Below are 12,096 nucleotides of genomic sequence, written 5' to 3'. Positions count from 1 at the left end.
AGTTGTCAAAGAAAATTTTAGTATCACCATTAGGTGGTCTGTACAGTGATATAATGACGAGATTTAAGTTCTTAAGCTTTATACAAGTTATTTCAATATTACGCTCTGAATTGAACATATTTACATCAATTTCACAATACTGTAAGCTAGATTTTACATAAATACCAGCACCACCGTTTTTACAAGTTTTACGACACATAACACTTGCAGCAGTGTAGCCTATAGGAACAAAAAATGGAACTTGTATTTCTTGCAACCAATGCTCACTTATACAAAATATATCTATATTTTCAATATTAGCAATGTGTTCTAATTCTGTTACTTTATTTCTAATACATTGAATATTTATTTGTATAATCTTCAGAGTAAAGCTAGCATCACTTTTTAGATTACCTTTAGTTATGGCATAATTCTCTGATATATCATTCGTATTATGTTGCATTACATCCTGTTGTCTAAAAAAGTTGAATTTACAACATTTTGGTTTGGTGTGCTGTGAAATTGGCCTAAAGATATATTGGAAAACCTGCAATTTGAAGGTGGTGACAATGGTGGAAATTCTGTTGTTGAGTCCAGATGAGGGGGTGGTGGAGAACCGCAAGGCGCCACACTAGGCACATCTCTCAGCTCAGGTGATGGTGATGGAAACTGGCATGGAGAAGTGTAGGACTCTGTTGTCATCATCTGCTGCCGAGATGATGTGGATAGTGGAGGGGCTCGACTCGGGTCCGTAGCAGGCATCATAGACACAATAGTCGAACTGGGTGGAGTAAGTGGATTTGGTATATATTTTGGAAGTCCAGGAGGTACAGAAGGTGTGGACAATACTTGATGAGCCAGAATGTCTGTAGATGGCGTTGAATTTCTCACGTTCACGTTGTTAGGACATGGTTCAATGAGTGACAGATTGACCTCAGGTTTCTTGAGTTCCCGTAGTCTCAGTTCGGTGGCTTGAGTACTTTGCAGTGCCAACATGTCAATTATACCTTTACTTAATATTTGTTTTCCTGATCTGTTGAAGTGGAGTCCGTGACGTGTGAAATGACACCTTTTTAGTACTTCATTCAAATCCGCATACATTATTCTCTGTTTACCCCTATTGTTTATAACCTTGCTAATCATTAGCTTGTTAGCATAGGCAATGTCCGCATTAAGTTCTGGTCTATCATGCCGCAGTGGGACTGTATGTATGATGGTATTTGTTTTAACATCAATTTCCAGTAGAGTTTCAACAGCTTGTGACACTGAAAATGGACCAACTTCACCAGGACCAAAGTCATTAGAACCTGCGAGGATTACTAAATGATCTTCCTGTTTTAGTTTATCGATCATTGGACGACCCGCTTCAATTACAGTCTTTAGTCTTGCTCCTGGTTTTGTAAGTACAAAAACCTCATATTTATCCTATAGTTCATGTAGATATGAGTTTAATCCCTTCCCTTGGCTATCACTGAGTACAATAACTTTTTTCTCTGTTGTTTTTTGTTGTTTGTCTTTTGATTGTTGGGTTTATTAGATAGATTGGGTCTTGATGGGTTATGGATTTCTGCAACTACTCGGATTTTTTCAGAAGGTGGTAGAATAGGAGATGTTAATGTTTCAATATTTAGTGGAGAAAATCGGTTGTAAGTTTCAAATGAGGGGATAGCTGTGGTTATAGCCGTGCGTGTAGAAATCTTGGGCATTTTGTAATCATCATTAATTGTTTTTTTCTCACGCAGAGAGATAATTTCTTTATCTTTTTGCTCGATTAGTTGATTCAGCTTTTTGCAGTCCAAATCAAGTAGATCAAGCATACACTGTTTGTTTTTAATCTCATCTCTAAGAATTTTTTCATTTTGGATCATAGCTTGTATTTTAGATTTTAGATTGACTATCTCATTTTCAGATTGTTGTTCACAGCATAAAGATTCTTCCATTATTGCTCTTGTTTTGTCTTTTTCACGATCTAGTCTTGATTCAAGTAGCTTGTTCTCGTTTGCCAGATTTGTTAAGGCTCCGTTTAAATCCGAAACAACTTTGAGACTAGCATCTAATCTGCTCAATAATGTAGTTACTTCCGGAATGATTTCAGCAATTGCCTCATTTGAGTATTTATTAGCAGTTACATTTAATATACTATGGATGCGGACTGCAGCATCGCACACTTCTTCATTTAAAAGCTCATCTTTCATATTTTCTAGATTGTTTCTAGCGGCCCGCTTTAGGTTCTCACGCGTTCTGCGAGTGATCATTGTTAGTCAAAGCTATGGGCGCCCTAAGTATGCAACTTTGTGACAGAAGAGTACTGCTAGAGTGTATTGCCACAGTTGAAGGGGCACCAAGGGTAGATCGTTTTACGCTCAACAGAATGCGTGGGCGTTCACTCCAAGCACTAATTCTCAACCCGGAAGATTCCCACAATATTGTTTCTTTACCCTTCCGCTGACAACCTGTAGACCCAAGTGCGCATGCGCGGATTTAAAAGTTTGAAAACAAACGGCTGGTACAGAAAGCGGTTTGAAAACCTAATCAACAATTAAAAATATGTCTTTTAAACTGAACGAATAATAAGTACTAGATCAAGTCTGGTATGAACTTACAGTCTTATAAGTCACGTCACTTTAATCCGCACTACAAAACATTCTTCTAAGCGCACTGCGTATATTAATCAATGAATTTATTCGAAAATTAACTGGAGCAAAAACTCATAGGTAGTTAACTCATGGCTCCACGATTGCCAACCCGCACTGCCAGCATTGCCAGTGCGTAAATATTGTAAAATTGCGTAAATATTGCGTGCCAGTACGCACGCAATATTTACATTTGGATTACTTATTTGTCTGATTATTATTACTTACTGATTAAATTCTGCATTGTACCTTATACTATATAGACTAAAACCAGGGATAAAGTTACCTGAGACTTTCATACATTATATTACCATGCATTTGAAAATTTGTGTATTTTTATGTAAATTATTTAAGCGTTAATCGGTAGAAACATGGGAGATGGCACAATACCAAGGAATTAAACTTAGAATGGCTGATAAAATAATGAATAAAAAAGTAAAATAATTGGCTTAAAACTAAAATAATAACAATAATTAATTAGTTTTAAAACACTTCAGCTTTGTTTTTTTTTTATTTTAAAACACATATATTCACGAAGTAAAGAAAATATTTTACTATGTTAACAGTTTTTCAGTTTGAAGGTAATTATAGTGTTGCAGGACTTTTTAACATGAAATAACCACATTGACTAAATTATCAAGGATTCCAGATTAAATGGAAAATGTATGCTGTATTTTTATTTTAAAACATATAATATTGTTTAGTGGAGATTTTAACCAGGTACTGCCTGTTGCACCAAGACAAAAAATGTAAAAGAAATATAGCTTTGCATGCATAGTATGAATAGTAAAGGGACCATTTACGTATTAACAGTAAAACCTAGAGGTAGTTTCCGTTTCTTAACGTTCCTAAATCAACCAAAAATGTGCATGTCAATGCTGATGAAAAATAATTTCGTGATTGGTTTCGATAATTGGGCCATGGAACGCTAACTAGGCAAAAGAGTTAAGAATCTGCCGATGATAAGATTTTTTTTAACTATTAATAAATATAAGTTTTCAAATAAAATTATAATTCATCTCTTGAATGAAAAATGTTATACTGATAACAAATAATTACTTAAAAATGCGGACGAAGAAGCAATTGAATACTTCAGTGTGGTAGTAATATTTACACCAATGGTCTAAACTATGAACCCACTGAATTTTAAATAGGCCTATTTTAATAGAATATATAAAGTCAAAGAAACTTTTAGAGGTATACTACCACACAAACTAACACTAAGAGTACAATAGTTTCTATTGTTGTGGGGATCAGAAACAAATCTTGGATTAAGTTTGTTTAATACTTTTACACAGATTTTTTAACCTTAAAAAAGGAGTATACATTTTAAAAAGTATAACTTGGTCGGAGGGCTAATTTAGCGGGTTTTACCGATAACGAAGGTAATCTCACATACCTGTATGTGCCATTTCATATTTCAAGAATACAATTTCCAAAATTCTAATCAGGGGAGCCTTTTTTTATTGTCTTAACCACAAGACCAAAGCTACCTTAGTAAACCAGTCCCTTCCACAAATAATATACGTGCCTAGCAGAGTTAAACCTCCTGGAATGATTAAAGTTATTTATTGAAGTAACATCAACAAAAGCATACAAAGTGACTGTTTCTACACAAAAGATATGGTGTACAGGGGTATCTATCCTGATTAAATATCATAGATATTGGACTGAGTTTGATTAAACATTATCAAAATAATTTGTTTTACATCTGAACTTCTTGTGGACTTATGTTCCTACAGTCAACTAATTTTCTTTATAAGGTACTGTTTTACAAATTTATATAAGATAAAAATATTAAACTCTCCATTGTTCTCAAACTCTATAAAACACTCATTAGCTCATAAACTCCGTTCTAGAGCTTAAGGAAGGGTTTTGGGACTAAAGTTCGACAATATCCGAAAAATGGGCTTTTGTTTATTTTAGTTTAACTTAAACAATCAATAATTTTATTAATACTTATGAAGTCAAACTGGGTTAAACCCGTGGGTAACAGCTAGTTATAATGATTTAATTTTTATGTGTAATTTCATGAGTACCAATCCTTAAAGGGAAAAATTCAATAACTTTACACTTAAATAATTTGACTTTCAATAACCACACAAATACTTGTGTAAATAAAAAAATTATTTTACGAATTACCTATTAGTGATTTCTATATTATTTCTAATTAATTTTATATTTTTTTACCTAAATTAGGATTAGGAGAATATGTTTTTTTGCAAACCTTCTGAGTGTTTTATTTACCAACGAGGACGTTTGCTTCCACGCATTCTGTAATTTAAACTATATTCTTGTTATAATTGCGGATTAAAATTCTCTATAAAATGTTTGAGATCCCAACAAAATTGTAATTTACCTTTTAAGGCTTTATTGGACGATTGTTTTGGTTCATACGTTTAATCCACATTAACAGTGTTTAAAACGCTACTAAGGGAGTAAGCGGGGATTTGCGTAAATAACTGTGGTTGTGTCCAGTTTGGTTTATGATACTGTTTTATTCACTCTGAGCCCTTAATACTCTAAGTTCTGAAACCCCTTGCGGACTGAATTGAATTTACATATACCCTTTAATATGAAGGGGATCTGCGTATTTAATTAAATTTAGCATATAACAAACTACACTATATATAAATTAGCATTGGTGTCAGCACTCATTCAACAGTGTAAAAACAGTTATTTCATTCAGTATGATATGAAATCCTTTTGAATAGCTTTATTTCATCTATAAAAAAGTGTTATGCATATTGTATAGTAATTGTTAGGTGTTTTAATAAAACATATATTGATATGGGCAAAGAAAGAAAACATTCTGATATAGTACGAGGTAATCTGAACCAAACTACCTCCAAACTACCAAACTACTAGGTAGTCAGCGGTAAACTATTAAAAAAACTACAAAATGTAGATTTAACTTATATATTTTAATGACAAAATTCACAGAATTAAAGCTATCAATATCTAAGAGATACGAAATATACTCGAATTGCAAACATTTGTCACCAGAACTAGTAAACAAACTTTAATGACTTTTTGGATCTGGGACTTTTTACTAGACATGATGAAAGATTTCCTATGTAATATTCTAAGCTCTCTAAGCCTTTGAACGTAACTAATTTAGAAAAATTGCATTTTTGACATATAAAATTAATTATAATTCATTATAGTAGCTCCGGAACTGTATTATCCTAATTGGTTACATTACCTGTCGAACCAAACTGATCCCGATCGTGTAACGGCAACGCTGACAGGTCAATCAAACTAAAAGTATTCAATAATACCTCGTATGTTAAATGTATGTATCGTGTGTGTGAACCAACAACAAAACTTTACAAACGGATTTAATATTTGTTTCTAGACTGTGTGCTTGAAAATGGCAGCTTGCCGTAAAATGTATTTTAATGTAATTTAACTTAGTAAAATTTAATTTAATAAATGTAACTTAACGAAATATAACTTAATAAGGGATGTAACTTAGTTAAATGTGACTTAGTAAAATGTAACTTGATAAAATGGACTTAATGAAATGAAACTTATTAAAAAATGTAGAGTATTATACATCGATGGCCGAAACATGTACTTATATGAAAGTTGCAATATGGAACTGATAACAAGTACTGTGGAACCAATTAATAAAGATAAATTTTCATATTGTAAAGAAACTTTTTAGTGAATGTCAAGTAAGTAAAATTTACCCCTTTGTGAGGAATCTTAAACTATATTTTCATAATAATGTGGTTGATCGTAGCACTTGACTTAAGATTTAAGATGGAATAAATATTTTATTTCACAGAGTATGCACCCAAAATTCATCATGACTGATTAAATTAAAAAATTTAAAGGATACTAATATTTGTTTAGGACAGAATCGGATTTTTTTCAAATAGTAGCACATTATTTTCAATCTCTAACTTTTTATTAGAATATGTTTTCATCCGAACGACAGATATTTGAATAGGATCATTTACCCAGTAAAGACACTAACCCGGCTCAATGTAGCTCTTATGAAAACTATCATCTGTTTCGAGCAAATATTAAAACGATTATTGATTATTTACACATACTCTAAGTAGTTTCAAGTTCATCTCTACAATTTGGCCACACTATGTAGGTTATTGTAGAAGGGATTGGGTGGTTGTATACACAGCTGTTGTGTTACACATCTATTGGGTAGTTTGTTGGGCAGAATGTAGTAGTCAACTTCAGGTAGTCCTCTCTCGCTGATGATCTCTTTGACTTTTCGCAGGCAAGACAATCCAATGGGTTGACATTTGGGGGAGAACCCAGCAATATAATCAGGCTCTTCCGCTAAAACAAACTTAAGATGTGTTGATTTATAGTTTATTTAGTTTTTCGTATTTTTCGTGAATTATTTATTGTCCCTATGCCATAATTAATCCGAATTTAAAGTTTTAATTTATAAAATACTCATCACAATTCAGCATTACATACTATAACGATCAAAGTGTACAGTTTCATTTATTTTTTTGAATTAATGTTTTTGAAAATTGCCAAAACGAAAATGATTAAAATGTAGTTTGCTATAGTTCTTTAAATTTTTAACAAAATGGTACAATCCCTATCACTATAAGGTTAAAAATTAAGGTTAAAAATTATGCAAATGCATGTAATGGATTAGTATATAATAACGGAAAATTTAGTATGTTGCGGTCCTTATAATTCTAAATAAAATAGTATCTCATATGATGTAAACATTATGGTTTTTGTAACTTATGTGATTTTCCCAATAAAACATAAAATTTACTTCCACCACCAGTTAAGCTTGTTGAAGCCAATGGGGGATAGTATGTGACCGATTTCTTATATTATTATTATATGAAAAACAAAATTAAGGACCCAATGGAATCTATACGGGTGTGAAGCTATGCATGTTTTACGTTTGACCTACATAGCTCAAACTTGCTTATTAGATATAGTGTTAACTTAAGTTATGACTTTGTAGTCATAACTTAGTATCTGGTTTTTGCTTTTTTATATATCAGTATTAAGTTATCAGTATTAGTATTCATTTCTTCAGTACTAATATACTGTTTATTTTATTACCAAAGCATGAATAACACTATATCAATCATATGGTCAATTGAATCAGAGCACAATCATAAGTATATAAGTGTCAGCATACTATAATACTATAATACTAAACAATAAACACATACTACCAGCTATTTTAGATAAGTTTATCTACCTCCAAACACAAAGCATCGATACACCAGGTAAGTATCGCAGCCAGCGTATCCAATGATGTAGTCACGGACCGTGCCGTAGGGATCTGCAAGGAAATACAAATGTCGTTAGTGAAGATATTTTTTACTTTTTTATTTTTAACAGGTTTTAGGAATAAAAAAAGGACAGATAAACGAATTGCTCAATAATATTAGACATATTTGTAAAGAATAATTCGAATAATTTGTGAAAGGAAATTTGAAAAAAGTTCTAATTAAAATACGTTAACAGCGTCTTAACTTATGACTTACTTGCAATTATAGACTGCCCAATGCCGATCTCGGTAGCAACGTTAGTAGTTACTGTGAACAATCCGTCACAGCTGTTAACAAAAAGGAAAACATTAGTTTTGTTCGTCGTATTTTACGACTGGGTTAATTTTCATTGTGATGTTCCCAGATGAAAAAAATACTATTGGTTCAAAATTCGATGTGCATATGCATGTCCATAAGCACCATAACTTGAGTAATTTTAGTCTTATTTTGTTTAATTTGTTTGTTTCTTCCCCATAGAGAAAATTCGTTACAAGTTGCGTCGGTAAATAAATAAACATTTAGTTGAATTACTTTACTTTTCTAGATCATAAATATATGTAAATGAAGAATAAAGTCATTTTTGGACGTTTATACATAGTTCATGCCACTTGATATGATGTTGGCCAGTCACTAATTCAAGTAGCGTAAAGGAATAAAATAATTTTAAAATATTTGAATAATTGTCTTTAGTAAAAACACAATTTCTTGAAAATACGAAATAAAAATAACACATACATTCTTCTACATTAGTCTTTAATAAACATAAAATGTTACTTAAAACTTGAAAAAAAATCGTTTTTAGGCCTATAAAGTATTTAGTCTTGTGTCCAACCAAAAAGATTTTGATTTGCTGATTAGTAAGAATATTTTACAAGGATACTAACCATGTTATGAAGTGTTTAGGTTGGATGAGCTTACAAATAAACTTAAACCAAACGATCTTTGTGAAATTTTGACATCTTAAAGAGTGAAAAACCTTTAAAAGTCAATTTATTTAAAATAGCAATGTATTCAGTAAATTAGTACATCCGCAAATGAAAATGAAGAGCAACTTAAATTTACAATGCATAACAACTTATTAGACTCTGGCCTCATAAATGGTAAATGTTGAGGGATCGTCTGGCAGAGGGAAGTACGTGTAACATATGTTGTCCAGCAGAATGAACTCTTCAGTTTTAGGAACAACCACGGAGAATATGGGCTGATCACAAAACTCCTGGAAATAGTTTACAAACAAGAGATGTTTGTGAATTTTTAATTTAATTAATCATTTTGTAACTAAACCTTCAGATAATTAGTGTTTGTATGTTTTTCTTCGAAAAAAACTAATTATTGTTAAACTTGTAACAAATTTGTAAACACAAGGCCTCTCAAGGGTAGATTAGTTGAATTTACACAGTTTATCTGTAAAAAAGGCTTATGATAGACAAAATAAGCTCAATATTATTATATTACTGTGTTCGTATTAGTGACTTATTAATTTTACAACAATAAGTGACGCAGGTTGCTAGTTAATTGTATTACGTTTTTTGTCTATAAACTATTTGCTACTATATTTTAAAAACATCTTGAAATTAATATGACTACTAATCTCAAATGGTTTTTTATTTACTTAATTTCTTAATCACTAATCGCCAATAAACACGTAACTGAAACTCCTAAAAACTATTATTGTAGCCATTTTTTAAATGTTTTAAACATAATGTTTTAAAAATACATTATTTACCGCTTATTATATTTATATATTTATTTTTATGAGAAGCTAGTAATAAAAATAAACAAATACTCACGTCGATGTAAATTTTTTTGGCTGGGTATTTTGAAGTGGAATCCAGAAGTTTAATTAATATAGTTTTACCAAAATAAGACCAATCTTTATAATATGTATCTACTAGGGTCAGAAAGATTTTGCTAGGTATATATAGAAACTTTTAGCTCCAATCGTAGATTGTTGATATTTTGTTGTGTTTACTAACTGTTTTACTAACTATAGAGCAGTTACTAAATTGTTTGTTACTAAAGCCGAAAAATATGTAGTGATCTTAATGTATTAAATTTTTATTACCAATTATGATAAAAAATGTTATTTTTCATAATACTTACTCCCCTCAGAGAATAATCTATAGTTTCTGGAGTGTAACACTTTGAAGAGCCGGCTTTGCTTGTAGAAAGACTGATCATTAGAGTTAGTAGCACGGATAGCAATCGACTCTTGATATCTGTCATTTTGTATCTACAAATATTCTAAATGTATTAGTTTAGTGATAGTTTGCTCACGAGGCATAAAACAATAGTACTGTAGATAGTAAATCTATATAACTTTGTACTTTTTTAAAGATTTGTATTCAAAACTTTTCCTAAGATGTTCTGAGTTAACTCATGTACTCCTTTTTATGTTGAATATTTCAAGAATGTACAATTTAATAATTATAAAACAAAAGGTTAATTCAACATGAACTTGTGTGATGCTGTGTATTTAACTCCAACACTTTGTTATTATTTGTTTATTCTTTGAACGATATTTTTTCTAAACAACTAATATAGATACGGGCTGCTTAAACTGTTACCCACTGTAAATTTTCAGTTCTGTGATGTGTGGTAAACTGGTAAAGATGATTAATATGAACAGGTAAAAATTAACAACGGTTTTCTTGTTTGTCAGCCTTCAAATATTGTACTGCACGTTATTTAGTTTACTTTTCATGTTAATATTTATATTTCACTTATCAACACAACACACTTTAACATCAAACATCAGTTCTATATTGCTGGTGTATATATACTCAGTACTCACTGTTGTTCGTAGTGGTTGTGACCAACACTTAACATCAACAGTGCATCGATTGCTAGTTAAACGTTTGTTTTTCTTATCATAGGAGAAAAATGATACCATGTACTACTTTCAGATACACTATCACATTTCATTAATGAAGTCTTAGACACCGTTATATTAAACTCTAGAATTCATTGTCATGAATAACTCATCGTGTAGTGATTTTCAAAATCGAATAGTTAATTGATATTTTTGTCTTAAACATTATTTAATCTTTTTAGGTAAAATAATACGGTTTTAATACAATTTTGTGTTCAACTTTATGAAAGTGTAAATTACAATATAACCGTGAATCTTTCTAGTTAGTGTCTGCTTAGGTCTTGTATCGGCTACAAAAAGTTATTTTCGTACTTTTCCTAATAGCCTACAAGCCAAACCAAGAAAAATATTAATTTTGATTTTCAACATAATATGTTTTCTTTTTATATTCATGACTTAATATCATTAATTGTTTAACCTAAGCACACACAAAAAGGAAAAGAAAATACTGTACTATTAAGATAAAATAGTTTTCAATTGAGCTTACCCCAAAGCATTCCATTTTAAAATTTCTATGATAACCTTTTTCTGGAGCTAAATTATATTTACTTACATTTAGATTGTAATTACTCTTACAAAATGAAATTTTAACAGCGTTTTGTTTTGTTGCTTAAATATAATTGTTCAACTTTTTTATTTATCGATTAACTACATCTAGTCAAAAACATTAATAAGATACTTAAAAGCAACGACAGAAAGATAATTTAATATTTTAATGCTTCCTATGAAATAAGCCTTTCTATGTATCCTTCATTTAAACTATCCTGATTTACTCAATCCGTTTTCCCTTGGGTTCTTTGAGGATCAAAGGGTAAACTGAACGAATCGTAAAAAGGATCTAGTTTATTTTATCAACCTAATTACATACTGACTGTCAAGCTTTACTTAAAATTTGTCTTTTCAAATGAGTTAGGTCGGATTTACTTATGAGTCAAAAATCCATACGAGTTTAAATTATTTTTTTAATTTATTCGTAATTTATATTTTTAATCAATCTATAGTGGCTAATGATGTTAGTTGACAGATAAATACAAAATATTCAATTTAGACATGGTTTCCTTAGCTCATTTTCAAACCCAAATTTCGTGAGACGTGTAGCCTCTGGTGGTGTATAATGTTGGTGACTTACTTCCTACAGAAACAATCCGAATTTCAATTACTTCACTACCTCCTGGCGTTCCGGTAATGTCACACCCGTCAAGCTTTAATTATTCCTAGAAACGTACAACCCTACATTTTTCTTTGGGGTTTCAGGTTTTTATAATTTTAACAAATCTGAACAATATTTTTCCACAGTGATTAAGTTAGACTTTTGTCTAGTTTTGTCTAGTCT

The 12,096-nt window shown here is 31.0% G+C and overlaps 1 protein-coding gene and 1 long non-coding RNA gene across 2 annotated transcripts; both read right to left on the bottom strand.

The window, feature by feature from the left end:
* Positions 1 to 441: 441 nt before the first annotated feature.
* LOC128982484 (uncharacterized) lies at positions 442 to 975 on the bottom strand. Its single transcript, XM_054401445.1, has one exon. It carries the CDS (start codon positions 973 to 975, stop codon positions 442 to 444), a length of 534 nt encoding a protein of 177 aa, XP_054257420.1.
* Positions 976 to 6,525: 5,550 nt separating this feature from the next.
* LOC128982483 (uncharacterized) lies at positions 6,526 to 8,174 on the bottom strand. Its single transcript, XR_008489675.1, has 3 exons — positions 8,108 to 8,174; positions 7,819 to 7,902; positions 6,526 to 6,920 (listed from the first exon to the last, which is right to left on the bottom strand). It is a non-coding gene; the product is annotated as an uncharacterized LOC128982483 (long non-coding RNA).
* Between the last annotated feature and the right edge of the window lie 3,922 nt (positions 8,175 to 12,096).

This window comes from Macrosteles quadrilineatus, unplaced genomic scaffold (genome assembly GCF_028750875.1).
Source record: "Macrosteles quadrilineatus isolate MER2022 unplaced genomic scaffold, UCM_ALF_1.0 Scaffold_380__1_contigs__length_82752, whole genome shotgun sequence".
Lineage (NCBI taxonomy): Eukaryota > Metazoa > Arthropoda > Insecta > Hemiptera > Cicadellidae > Macrosteles > Macrosteles quadrilineatus.
The sequence above is the reverse complement of the archived record's forward strand: the minus strand, read 5'-3'. Positions and strand labels throughout refer to the sequence as shown.